Source organism: Erpetoichthys calabaricus, chromosome 3 (genome assembly GCF_900747795.2).
Source record: "Erpetoichthys calabaricus chromosome 3, fErpCal1.3, whole genome shotgun sequence".
Lineage (NCBI taxonomy): Eukaryota > Metazoa > Chordata > Cladistia > Polypteriformes > Polypteridae > Erpetoichthys > Erpetoichthys calabaricus.
This window is the reverse complement of record NC_041396.2, coordinates 208,703,420-208,718,457: the sequence shown is the minus strand read 5'-3', so window position 1 is coordinate 208,718,457 and position 15,038 is coordinate 208,703,420. Positions and strand designations below refer to the sequence as shown.

The following is a 15,038-nucleotide window of genomic DNA, read 5'->3' as shown; positions in this document are numbered from 1 at the left end:
TGGCTGCACTTGGGTCCTAATTTGAGATCATGAGGTGGCTTGTCGTGTGGCGAGTGCTGCAACACGCTGTATCAGTGCATTCTCCCAACCTCTCTTCTCTCCTCAATTGTCTGTGGCCACCACCTACAAAACCATTCTGTTTTTGGGTGTTGTCTTGCTGTTGCCTATCCAGTGCACCTGTTGTCACTTTCATTTGCACCAAAGCAAGTGAAGTTGATTCACAATCGCTTAATGTTTCCTAACTGGAAAGATCAATATCCCTAAAGCCTTAGTGACTTGGTGTTAGACTTTGAAAATGAAAGGTTCCCTTAAATTGTATATACAGGCTTCCCCTGCTTTATTAAACTAATTCATTCTTGAATATCCCTTAATAAGGTGATCTGACCTCTATTTGATCAAATAAACCAGTAACATATGAAAATTCACAGAATTAGTTTAATACAAGTGACATTCATAAAGTTACCGCACTTTTCATTGGAAAATGTTAATGCGGGAGAAGTAGTAATTGGGCATTAAAAATTTGGTACGACGCTGGGAAAATTGCACTGCCAAGGAAGGTGACTATGTAGAAAAGTGATGTAATTTGTTTTTGAAATTCTTAATAAATAGAGTTACAAAAAGTGCAGAAATGTTTTGAACATCCCTCCTAATACTAGTTACCTAAACAAAACAATAAAAAATGCCTTTCATTATCTATTGCTATCGCTCACTTTATAACCTCGTAGTTTATTTTGTCATTAAAGTAGAACATCATCTTAAAACTGACCCAGTTGTTAATTGCTACGTGCTTTGGGGGCTTCCCCCTGCACTGACAGCAGCAGCAGGCAGCAAATGTCACACAGAATACATTAAATGTATTATATACCAGCTGTCTGCACATTTAGAAACCTTATATAGATTTATACTTGATATCACTTTGATGATGAAATGTTTTAAAGCATGTATGTTACATTTTACAGATAAATCATTAACTCATTTAAATAGATAATACTGTTAATAATTACACATGTGGGAGTGGCAAAGCAGCACAGCGAAAGCACTGCTGCCTCAGAGGGAGTCATGTCCCTGGTGTTCCCTGCCTGGAGTTTGCATGTTCTCCTGGCTGCTTATCACAGTGTACTCCGGGTTTCCCTCCAAGGATATGCAGGTTTGGGGAACTGGTGATGCTAAAATGACGCTAGTGTATGTGTGTACTTGTATTCTCCTTGTGATCAGCTGATACCCCGTCCAGGGATTGTTTCTGCCTCTTGCCCAATGCTTGCTGGAATGAGCACGTCCCTGGATTGATGGACATAATCATTAAATATCCATCTTTTTCAAAGATATTGTGGCAAGGTGTCCTGGGAATTTACATCACAGCGAAGTCGAAAATTGTTTTTTCACCATGATGATATCTCGCACTGCCATCTGGTGGAATCTTCCAGATTTACTTAAAGCACACATGCAAGTATAAACAGAACACTGCTTGAGTAGCAGTAACGTCTGCAGGAGCACGCATCGTATCGCCTGAAGTATAAAACCAGCCTTAAGACAGTGTTGCCTCTGAGGTGCAGGACAGAGCCAGCAGCATGAATATGCAAGAAAGGGTATATGCAGATCAGAAACCGTGGTATATTGTGATACTGGTAGCAGAACTGGTGATAACCCCAACCCAAGCCAAGCCCTCCAAAGATGTTACAATACATATCCATATTCCTCCTTTTGCAAATCTATCCCTGAAAACGAAGTTTCTTGTAATGAACTGAAGTCCTGGAATTCATCTACTTTGTTAACTGAAGTATTAGAATATTTCATTATTCTTTTGGAGCTATAAGGCTCAAGATAATGTGAAAAGACATTTGAGTAACACACGAAACATTTCATATGAACTACAACATGTGAATGCACAATTGCATTTTACTTGCTGTCTGTGGATCCAGCTCTCCCCATTCAGCAGGCTTATGCAAGTACATTCTTTGAATGCAGCATCAGCTGTAAGAATGACTGAGACTGGGACTGTGCATCACTTACAACTAGCCACACCCCATACATCCAGCCATGGTCTGTTGTACAGACTGCAGCATGGTCTACTTCAAATGATTGCAAAAATGATCAAACTTGCAGTACAGGTTTGAAAATCATCCCAGACTCTTTGTCTTTGTGAATACGAAGATAGAAGGTTAAGAACCAGCAAAATACTTTATTTTGGTCCTTATCATTAGGCTATAATACGTTCACTAACACATGTAAAAAGTTATATACAGTACTGTGCAAAAGTTTTAGACAGGTGTGAAAAAATGTTGTAAACAAAGAATGCTTTCAAAAATGGAAGTGTTAATCATTTATTTTCATCAATCAACAAAATGCAGTGAATGAACAAAAGAGAAATCTAAATCAAATCAATATTTGGTGTGACCACCCTTTGCCTTCAAAACAGCATCAATTCTTCTAGGTACACTTGCACACAGTTTTTGAAGGAACTCGGCTGGTAGGTTGTTCCAAACATCTTGGAGAACTAACCACAGATCTTCTGTGGATGTAGGCTTCCTCACATCCTTCTGTCTCTTCATGTAATCCCAGACACACTCGATAATGTTGAGATCATTGCTCTGTGGGGGCCATACCATCACTTCCAGGACTTCTTGTTCTTCTTTACACTGAAGATAGTTCTTAATGACTTTGGCTGTATGTTTGGGGTCGTTGTCCTGCGGCAGAATAAATTTGGGGCCAATCATACGCCTCCCTGATGGTATTGCATGATGGATAAATATCTGCCTGTATTTCTCAGCATTGAGAACACCAATAATCCTGACCAAATCTAAACGTTCAAGGAACCTCCACCATGCTTCACTGTTGCCTGCAGACACTCATTATTGTACCGCTCTCTAGCACTTCAAGAACAAACTGCCTTCTGCTACAGCCAAAAATTTCAAGCTTCAAATAAGCTTGATGTGTCTTTCATCTGCTGCACTGTTTCCTTGGCCGACCACTGCGTCTACGATCCTCAACGTTGCCCGTTTCTTTGTGCTTCTTCAAAAGAGCTTGAACAGCACATCTTGAAGCCCCAGTCTGCTTTGAAATCTTTGTCTGGGAGAGACCTTGCTGATGCAGTATAACTACCTTGTGTCTTGTTGCTGTGCTCAGTCTTGCCATGATATGAAACTCTCTTCCACAACCTCACCTTGGTAGCAGAGTTTGGCTGCTCCTCACCCAGTTTTAAGTCTCCTACACAGCTGTTTCTGTTTCAGTTAATGACTGTGTTTCAACCTACGTGTGACATTGATGATCATTAGCACCTGTTTGATATAATTGGTTGATCATACACCTGACTATAATCCTACAAAATCCCTGACTTTGTGCAAGTGTACCTATAAGAATTGATGCTGGTTTGAAGGCAGAAGGTAGTAACACCAAATATTGATTTGATTTAGATTTTTCTTTTGTTCGCTCACTTTGCATTTTGTAAATTGATAACAATAAACAATCATTATTTATATTTCTGAAAGCATTCTTTGTTTACAGCATTTTTTCATACCTGCCTACAACTTTTGCACAGTACTGTATTTGTCTAAGCTTTTCATATCATTTAAATTAGACAATGAATCACAGTGCTGTAATGGTACACTAATTTGTTACTGTGTTGGCAGATCACTGCATTTTCATTTAAATTGAAGTGCGTCCAATTTCTGACTTTCTGCTGGGACACTCATCAGTGCTTTGTTTACCTTACATCCTTTTCCAATTACTCAAGAAGGTAAATTTCAATCAAGGATTTTTTAACAGAGTTAATCTAAGTAACAAAATTATTAGTGACAAACTTAGACAGTACTGATGTTAGAGAGTACTGGAGAAAATTAATTCAACATGAAAATACTTGCAAACATCAAGTTTCACAATAAGCAATTTCTTTCACAATTCTGTTAAATCTATAAATGAACCCAAACTCCAAAACCTGACACAACATGTGGTACAGGAATCGCAGCAGAAATGCTAACATTTGCGGCGAGACCTCTGTCAGATGGACTGAATCAAGTGGTTTTTCTGATTAGATGAAACAGAGTGACAAATTTGCCAATGTTGATAAGATTTCAGCTTTAACTTGCGTTAAATTGAAACTTGGAATAAATGGCAATATATCACAGAATCAATCTATTGTTCAATAATTAACGTACTGTAAAACAAATTACACTGTAGGTCCCAAGAAACCAAACATTGATAACTATTAGACAAAAAAGATGTCTTAAATTTCTTGGGAATAATAAAAGTTTTCATTTATCTTTGAAATAGCTTGTTTGTTGTTTTATCAAGATATAACAAAAATAAATCAAATTTTGTTACATCAAGTCAAGAATATAGGTTCCTTCGTTATCTTGAATGTGAGAAATTTAAGGATATAGTGCTGTTGATGGAGATACAAACTGAGTTATTAAACAATGCATTAGTTACTGTATACTGGCTGCATAATACTAATAAATACATTATTTTTAATTGTTTGTCATGGGAGTTTCAATAGTTTTAGGACACAAACACACAGATTTAATAAAAGCACAGCAGTTGGCACACAGTCCTAAAACAAACATGAACTGCTAAAGTGACAAATCAGCGTCTACCCAAAATCACATTATGAATGATATAACATGATATCATGAAAGAGAAGGTTAGCAGCATCCAGCATACTTACTTTTAACATACGATTCTTAATCGAGCATGCAAAAATCTTGCACATATATGAAATGAAAATATCTTCCAATACCGCTGGCTTGAAGCATAACACTAGTACAAAACTTGGATCTTATAGAAAGAGCATGAAGGGGCCAATTTAATGGATTATTCTTGCTAAGCAAGACTGAGAAAAACTACACTGAAACAATAATCTTCATTTTTAAAGTTATAAACCTACTAAACTTATGAGCAGGTTGATATAACATGAATTTGGTTTATAGTCTTATACCATAAAATCAGCAATAAATTAGATACTTATAAGACAATTTGATTTACTTTAAGGGCTAAAACAGTTAATTCCAATCACTGGCCATTTGAATGAACAATAATTAGCACACAGACTTCAACCTTATAATACATTAAAATTGACACCCTGAAGAAAAGTATGAACAAGGTTCAGTTAAAAATGTTTTGTTAACATATCACTGAGAAAATAGAAAGAAAAAAAAAAAAACTTTTCCACTTGATCCGGCAGGGACCTTCAATTGGATTCAAGGAACCATTTGTATTTGTATAATTTTCACAACTTTAGATTACAATTGTTAATAGTATATATCCTTCACAAAAGGATACAACCTGAAATACTGGTAACGTCATTTACAAATTAGAACTAAAAACTAATATGCTTACCCCAACATCTCTCTTGTAGATAACATTTGTTCCTTCAAGTGCAATTTTTCTTAAATTTAAATGGCACCTTGTTCTAAAAACACACACAACATTCGTAATGATGATATCCAGGGCAACATCATTGTCAGATTCCATGAGAAATGATGATTATTTCTCTTCAAGCATACATGCTAGAGTTTCCTTTAAAAAAAAAAAAGTTTACAATAGATCAGTGCAATGTAAGCAATTTCAAGATACATTATCAAAAAGTTCACCACTTTTACCAGGCTAGGAGGTGGCATCTACCTGTACATTCCCTTCAACTGGGAAACCCATGTGACCCTAAACAAGGTACATGGAGCACATAAACTGCTTCAATCAGGTGACTCTGGTAAAGGAAAATTGTCCTTGGGATAATGAACACCACTTTACTAAAAGGACAAGTTGAAGCATTAGCTGGAAGTTGAAAAAAAATCACCCAGTAATTATCAGGACTAGCCTGTACATAAAGAATTAACCTAGAGACCCACCTTCTCTACTGGCAACAGTTTCTCTCTTACTACTTAGTAGTGTGGACAGGGTCTATGTTGTTGTTTAAAAACAGACATTAGTCCCTGTTTCCACCTTTTGTATACACTACAACTTCATTTTCAACCTACACAAGCGAATGGCTTTGCAAGAGCTCAAGAACTGAATATTTTAGAAAACACCATTGGGCTGCCTCAGTGTAGACTGGCAAAAATGAAGATTTCTGAAAATGCTGACACCAATCAGCCTCTGGTTGGTAAATGCTTATTACAAGGATCTTCTCTGATTTGATCCTACTCATTACAACGTCTCACTCTCTGACAGGTCACAAAAGAAACACATATTCCAAAATAACAGGTACTGAAGAATTGTTTTCCATATCGTTTGTTATGCTGCATTTAAGTTGTGTTTTGTACTGTGTGAATGCCGCACTCATGTGCAAAAGGCAAATAGGTTACCAGTTGCCGCAGCTCTGTGATAAATACCTTGGCCATTGGCATTACCATTGTAGTGAAACATTCAAAGCCTTGTGAAAATCGCATTATAAATAACTCAGTTGCTAGCCTCCTATCAATGTTTATTATTTATACTTGATCTAATCAGTAAGAAGGGTCTCTTTCTGCAGCAAAATTAATAACTAATGAAGTGTATGGGGTTACAAATAAACAGAGCTGACCACATTTTTTTTTTTTTTTTTTAAGTGTCGCTTTAACATTTGTGGTGTAACACTGTCAAATAACACTATCTTTAAATGAAAATGTAGTAGTGTGGACATATCCGTAGTTTTCGCACATTAAAAACTCAAAGCATGTGCAAGGACACTTATATGCACCTGGCTGGACACGTGGATTTAGAGTTTATGTACATACACAAGGCTATCAAATTAGATTTTTAAGGAAAAATGCTAAAAAGAAAGCTTTGGCATCTCTGCTTTTGGCTGTGATATGTTAATCAAGCCAAGTATTCAGCTTTTGACAATAGCTGCAGTGTTCAAAGTGCATACTGCCTATGTAGTTCTATAGTGAGACTACTGTTCACTGGTTGAAACGGCCAAGATAAAGAGAAATAACAAGGTATTTCTGTGGTAGTTGTGAATTGTTTATAATAAACATCACACTAAAAGTTTCTCAAATATATATATTTGGATATGAAGTATTTTATGGACAAACAGAATGACTGAGACACTAGGTTGGAACACCTAATGGCAGACCATATAGTTGTTTTTGGTTTTTTTTTACACAAGTCTAATAAAATTTAGTGCTACGCTGTGAACTGAGCACTACCTGATGGAAAGTGGGACCATATAGCCTGAGCACTGAAAAAACAGACCTTGGGGACTAACAAGATTTCTGAAGTACTCTTAGGAATGTCTAGTGGATACCTCTGTTCATTAAGAATTCAACTCACAACTCTAAAAGACCTTCACCCACATCTTCAAGGGAATTGTAATGCATGAAGCTACAAGGACAGACAGACAAATGGAAGTGGGGCCTATGAAACAACAGTAGCACCAACAAATACCAACAAAGCAGGAAACCAAAAAAGTAAGAGTGACCTTCTCTACAATGTTAGCAGTGTCTATAATTTTGACTGTGTGGTCCTAGACTGCCAAGAAGCAAAGGCACAGGGTGTTGCAAAAGCCTGCCTAGGGTATGTAGAATGATTCTAAGAGCTTCTGGCAAATAAACACATGGGAAAATTGGAATATTATCTGAAGACAACAAACATTTTCTGGTGCTCCTAAAGAAATCCGTACACGTCTTACTAAAAGAAGCATCCCATCTGTGACTAAGTTTAGTGTTGTAAATGTTATGTGGGTGGAAAAGAACAGGCTGAAATTCTGTTGTTTCCTAATTAACATGTTTTTTTTTTTTTCCCCAATACTGTTATGTAAGGCAGGTACAATACCTGCTGTTCTTTTCTATGCACACCAAGTGTCATCTTGACAAGTACAATTTTGCTATAGAGTAAAGCAAAGAAGAGGGAGTTTACCCCACAGTTAACATTGCCTTAGTTTAGGACAATAGCCTGTATAATTGAGAATCGCCTTTTCATAGCAGCTTACCTAATTTAGCCACCATCTCTGACCTAAGTTAGACACTCATGAATTATGCACAAATTAAATAATTTTTCTTCCCTTTGAAGTATAGTATTTAGCACTCCATCTACATTTTCTTTTTAAAGTCAGATGATGCCTTTTTTATTATTTTTAACCAGTTTTCTTATTGACAGACAATAAAATCCATGAAAAATGAGCATTAATATAGTTTAAGCCAAAAGTTTGTTTTTCAATTTTTTACTTTTAGAATCTTCTGACTTATTTTAAAAATAGCACTGCTGCCTCATAGCCCCAGGGTACTGGGGTAATGCTTGCGTACAATCCACTCATTCTATCCATGGTCGAGCCAGTATTAATCCACATTAGTTCCTAACCAATAAAGATTTTTTTAGACGGATAATGATATGAGGGCAGCAAAGATAACAGATTACCAATACATGTTGAATCAATATTTCTGATGTGTTTAAGTGAAACGTTTTCCTAGAAAAAATCAGAAAGAAAAGAAAAAGTTTAAGCGTATGACATTTTCACATGAACACGTTTTAATTTAACTTTAAACAGGTTAAAGGACAGTGTTTTTTAATGAACCCCAAGCACAGAGACATCTGAAGTTTGTCACTCTCCCAAGTGCATACTGCAGGTGCTGTAAGCTTGCTGTTTATAAGACAACAATACAATATAGTTCATGTTGCCTTAAAATATGAAGAGTAAACTTCACGGATTACAAAGTTATATTATGCACTCTTATGGGTTGAGTATATGAAATAACATATTTTAAGGAATTAATAAATGAATTAATGAAGTAGTGTTCATGCATATATATCCTGAGAGGTGCATTAATGAAATTAATTGAATTCAAATGTATTTATCTGCATATACAGTAACTGTACATATTATTATACAACCAGGAGTGTACATGCATAGGATTTTACAACTTCTTTATATTTTTTGTCTTTTAAAAGTTTTACCAGCTTTTTACACATATTCTGATGGCTGAAAGTAAAGATAGCTGTTTGATATTCTACTGGAACATTTAAATTTGCATATCGTCCAGACTCCCGCAAGCTAAGAAAGATTGAAAACAAGATGAGTGACCATGGCAAAATAAGTAGCATCTAAATGTGTTTTAACAACATAAGCAAAGTAAGGGCACCAATCACAAGTAATGATATTGGAAAATGTTATTGACATTTAAGAAGCCAACAGATCTTGCTTTGGCTCATGAGCCAAGCCAAATTACTGGATACTTAAAGACATTTTTCTCATTATAGCTCTGTGTAAAATTAAATATACATGCTTTGTAAAGACGTATAACAAGAAAATTTCTTTGATGCACACGGAAAAATTACTATTTGTCCAAGTAGTCATTTTGGGAAGCTTGTTGGCATATGAAGTAAAATTTGCTCAAGAACCAGAGTAAAATGTGCAGACTCTTTGCAAGTAACATTTTAGGAGAAAGAACTGCCAGTTCAAAAAACGTGCTATTGGGTTGAAGTCAAATACAGCGGGTTGACATGTATTTATTGAAAAAAAAATCATCTTATTAAGCAGTCGCTGCAATATGGATTCAAGTGTGTATGTCTCAGAAACCAAACCTCTGCTGACAAATATCAGACTGAATAACGACCTGCATTACACATCACTTTGAAAAGAAAACAAACTCTGGAATAGTGGTGAATGCTCATCTGTGAACCCTCACAGTGAAAGTGCTCTATAAAGCAATCACTGAGGCATAGAGACAAATGTATAACCATTTGAAAGACAAACCTCTGTTGTTTTGCACTGAGTAAATGACAGAGCTTTGAAACAAAGACAACATTAGTTACAGAGTGAAAACCTTGTGTACAGTGCGAGTAAGCTGAGCAGCAGCCATTTTGGCAGTTGAGGAAATGTAGACAGACATGGATTACATAATTTTAACAGGAAAATTGTGAACTTGAAGTATAACAGTAAGCAAATTAATGATTTTATGCATCATCTGTAAAATTTTGCCTCTGAATGTGGATGAAGATCAGCACATGTACATTGTTAAGACACAGTTTGTTTACCAACATTATGCATGTCAGTCAAGGGGAGTGGCTTTTCAAACAGAGGTAGCTTACACTAGAAAAATAACGTTACAAACACACTTTGTGTCAGAAATTTTCAGCATCACAATATCCATGCCAACTCAACCAATACTTATTCTGATTCACATGTAATATGAATATTATCAGTGATGCCCTAATCCAGAGAAGTGCAGTTTTCACACATAACCTAAAGATGCATGTGGCATTTCTAAGGTGGCATAGTGAAAGTATCTTCGGGTATGCACTAAGTGCTCCCAGTATTTGACTGGCACATTATCCTGATTGGGGTCCCTGGCCATCACAATCATTACCATTCATCTATACTTCATATGAACAGTGCTGCTGGGGTAAGCGTTGGTTCCCCTGTGATCCTGAATCAAAGAAGAAAGAAAGGGCATTAATGTGCTGTTTTTACTACAAATTGAACATTCTTACATTCTTCAGATTGTGTCACCGACTCTAAACTAGCAAAATGTATCGAACACATTTTATTCTTAATTCTTCACTTTTTCAAAGGACGTCATAAGAAGTGCTATTAAACTATTTAGTAAGGGCTACAGAAGCCTTTCTAAAGACCAGGGGTGGCTTTTATAAAAATTTGTGTGGATTCGAGCATGAAAGTATGTGCCTGCCAAAAAATCAGGAAAATGTGTAACTTAAAAAAAAATATATATATAAAACCTGCCATATGGACATTTCTACTCAATTTACTTTATTTATAAATCACAACTTTGTTGTAAATGTGCATAAGTGAACATGCTTCAAACACTGCACTGAAACATCCTTAGATGGAGCATGCTAGTCAACCTCATACATATGTAACAACAATGTTCCACAACTTCATTGGCTGGTAGAGCAGCCTCCCACCTGACTCACTGAGATTCCGCAACCTGCACTGAAGACTATCTGGCTGTGCTCCGCAACTAAGATTGCAAGATCATGCATGCCATTATACCGCCACTCTTCTGCGTTCTGGAGGTCTGGGAAAGGGGTAAGGTGACACCGTCTGAGTTTGTAGCCACTATTAACTGGCACATGTAATGACATGATTACCATTACACAGAACAGCATAAGCCATGTAAAAAAAACAAATAGATTCATTTAATTTGGTTACCAATAAGCCAACCACCACATATGGTACCACCAGTAAACCCGCGATTCTGGAAAGAATCGCAAATCCAAGAATGGCAATCACTTTCTGTTCCCTCCGATATTTGGACGGAAGAAAAATCATGGAGGGCGGGTGCGTCCTGGGAGAGTTTTCATTTAATTAAATAAATATATTTGTACTAAAGCGGTTTGTTTTTGGAGCTGTGATGTGTTTCAGAAGCGTGTTGTAGGCGCCTGCGTTCATTGTTTATATCCATGCGGTCTTGTTTTTCTATGGCTGTGTCGTTAGCTGACGGCGGCGGATTCGCGTGCTGAAGTGACCATGGCGACAGATCCGGGCATGGAGGGCTACATTACTAAACGAAGGTGGTATATGCGGTGGTGTGGGCGGTCGCGTTCGGGCATCGATTCTCTAAAGAATCGCAAATGCAAGAATCAGTTTCTATTCCCTTCGATCTGTGGAGGAATGAAAAATGATGGAGGGTGTGAGCGTCCTGGTAAAGTTTTCATTTAATTAAGTAAACATATTTGTACTAAAGTGGTTTCTTTTTGGTGCTGTGACTCATCTGGTTCTGGTGTTTCAGAAGCGCGTTGTAGGCGCCTTCGTTTATTGTTTCTATCCATGCAGTCTCGCATTTGGCAGCGGTGGCAGTGCGTACGGCTTGCCTGTTGCCTCTGGCATCTGTGCATATATACTGTACAACCTGGCGTGCACGCTTTACCTCAGGTTTAGTTCACAGGTTGTAGCCATACGGGCTCGTTTTTGTATCTCTAATCGTTGAGCTGTTTCTTTTTGGAGCCGTGACTCCTTTGCCTGTGCTGTTTCAGAAGCGCATTGTGGGAGCCTTGGTTCATTGTTTTTATCCATACGGGCTCGTTTTTGTATTTCCGTTAGTTGAGCTCTTTCATTTTGGAGCCGTGACGTCTTTGCTTCTGGTGTTTCTGAAGAGCGTTGTAGGAGCCTCCGTTTATTGTTTTTATCGATGCGGTGTCATTTTTGTTTTTCTGTGGCTGTGTCGTTAGGTAGAAGTCGTTTCCTGTTAGGAATCATAATTCAACGTACTTTTAATACTGAATTACCGTTATGTGATTCAAATATGCCACACTGACTGCTGGCACAGTGGATTAGAGCATGTTTAGTTTACAGGTTGTGTTGTTTGGGCGCCACCTACCGACTCTGGGAAGCCGCTGGGTTTGACTCTGGGGCGCTGAGGTGCTCTGCGCCTCGGGGCGTCCGTGCACATAATTGCGTCCGTGCATAGAATTATACAACTGTCGTTTAGTAATATAGATCACATTTGTCAGTTACTTTGCCTCAAAATAAAGGAAACAGGGGCTGACACAGGCCACTAAGACATGACGTTTGTCAGTCTCAATCTTGCATCCCAGGTCACTTGTGCATTAATAGAATGTCACTGCTCAGAGTTAACAAAAGCAGCTTCATTCTTACTAGGTGCCCTTATTGCAATATGAGTACAGCAAGTTGCTCTGATTACATTAGAAGAATCAGACATTGCCACAAATTGCATTTTAATGTTGGCAACAATGTGTTATGTTTAGGGTATATGCACCCATGTCATACAAAAACTGGATGTAGCACCTCACTAGTCAGCTAATGATTTCCAGAACTATGGGCATGATAGAGGGAATCTTGCCTAAGATATTCCTGACCTATCAGTCAGCTCCCTGAGAAGTGAAACTGGTAGCCGATAAAAAATGATGAAAAACTAACAGTTCTTAAGTGCAAATATCCAGCATTGGCCTTCTTAAAATGAAACTAAAATACAATCTGTACATCATAGTCATCATTTTTGAAGTGTAATATGTATGTTATGTCAATACACACTACATTTATCTGTTTTGGCTGAATTTTCCTCCTTGATCAAGGGTGTCGCCATTTTCCAGTTTCTCCAAAATGTTGCATACACGTGGATCGCCGTTGCCATACATATACGCATGTTCCCCTGTCAAGTTTTCTTTGATAAATGTGGTTGTTTGCATGGGAAGTTGCATACACATATTTCAAGTATTTTTTTGTGTGTATATACAAGCTTTATGAATGAGGTACATAGGCTTCAAGGGTTAAGCGAGGCACAAGAAATTCCAAACTTTCACTATTCTCCCCATGAGTGAACATTCCTGCCAAAGAAACAAAAAGACAGATGTGCTGTGCTCATGGAGGTGAACGTTTGCAGTGCACCATGCAATGCATATGTCTCCGCTATATGCCATTTGGGATTTGTAAAAGAAGTGTTAATGTTTGTGATGCACAAATTTTTGGAAGGACTAAGGCATAGCAACAGGACGGACACACAGACACTTAATCTTTTATTAAGGTGGATAGATATCAAGGCACTATCTGTAACCTAGATCTTAAACTAGTTTTGATTATGCAACATGACAGTGACTCCAGACAAAAAACTATATCAAAGAAGTGGTTTATACTAAACAAATTTTGCATTTTAGAATGACCAAGGTAACAGTTTTACCCACTGCTGAATTTCTGTGGCATGCACCTGAAGCAAGTCATTCATGGAAGACATCTCTGTAATACAAACAAAATGTATTTAGGCCAAAACAAATCTATTGAGTATTGGCCTGAACAAACGTCTCTGCACAGATGGCGTGATGAGAAGAACAAATCGCTGTGTCACGTTGGTGGGGTGTGAGCATGTACTCTATAGTCCTGCCAAATTAATCCTGTAAAATGGAAAGGCAAGGAAAAAGTATCTCATGATCTGAAGCTCTTTACCTGGGCTATCCCCGACCCCCTTACAACGGTATTTTCTCTTTCACTGTATGACCTCCAAAGATAAAAACAGGAGTTTCGAATATCACGACCACAGATGGGTTAGATCGATAGGCTCTCCAACCGCCAGTCCTTTGTTCTGTAAGCAAGCTGCTGCTTTAAAAATTCCACATAGATATAACTTTCAACTGCATCCAAAACAAAATACAACAGGAGACGTTAGCAAATCCTAGTGCATAACGATGTATCATGTGGTAAGCTTTGATCTAATGTATTTTTCGTTTAACGGATTTTACTCACACGAAATAAACTGAATTATTGGCGATTTAATCATATAAAACCCTCGAATTTGAATCATATGCACAAAGATAGCATATGCATAGCAGCTTATAAAAACTGCTAAACAGAAGCAGGTGCATTAGAGACATAACAACAATACTTACAACAATATATGTAATAATCTTCAATCAGCCATTTTAGACTAAAAGGCAAAATAATATACTGGAAAAAAAACGATTTCAAAATAGATTTGTAATAATGGGCAAAAGCATGGACCGTCCAAGAGGTACCCTCTTATATAAACATAAACGCACACAGTTCCAATTGCCTTTCTTTGCGTCTTTTGACAGATACTGACAAACGCAGCGCAACCCCCAGCCCACCAGAATATTATTGCTTGTATGTCAGAATAAAAATCGAAGTATTCTTACCGCTGTTCCTTTATAAAAACAAACAAACACAAACGACTCTCTCGAACATGGGCGGATATCCAAATTATGCCTTGCCACCTATGAAGCGAAAATGGTTACACACAGTTGACTGGGCGCATTTCCATGACGAGCTCAACTACGCTTCAAACAAAGAGGTCAAAGAGGAAACCGAAAAACCCCTGCCGTGGCGAGGAAAGAGCGAAAAGGTCAACAAGACAGCGAGAGTGAGAAAGAGCGTGTCGCAGCACTGCCTACGAAGAGAGGAGCGCGCACAGCGCCACGCTTTGGTATAGGAGGTATTTTATATACACTATGTGAAAAGAAAAATACTTCTGAAGGATTTTACAGTATATTGAGAATACTGTATGTTTAGTCAGTCAGTCATATATGCATAAAATTATGTACATATGAGAAAGAAGAAAAATACTTTATGCAATTGTAATGTATTATAATTTGTACTGCAGTCAAATAAACAAACAAACCCCAGATCCCAAATGTAATTA

General features: G+C 37.5%; 1 protein-coding gene across 2 annotated transcripts in view; it reads right to left on the bottom strand.

The window, feature by feature from the left end:
• tbpl1 (TBP-like 1) overlaps positions 1-14,769 on the bottom strand; it is a 31,838-nt gene extending 17,069 nt beyond the window's left edge. Inside the window, exons 1-2 of one of the 2 annotated variants that reach the window (XM_028797741.2) lie at positions 14,536-14,769; positions 5,332-5,511 (exon numbers count right to left, since the gene is read on the bottom strand). In XM_028797741.2, the coding sequence (XP_028653574.1) occupies positions 5,332-5,466 (135 nt within the window). In that variant the 5' untranslated portion in view covers positions 5,467-5,511; positions 14,536-14,769. The remainder of the gene's footprint in view (positions 1-5,331; positions 5,512-14,535) is intronic. The other variant, XM_028797743.2, reaches the window with a different exon arrangement.
• Between the last annotated feature and the right edge of the window lie 269 nt (positions 14,770-15,038).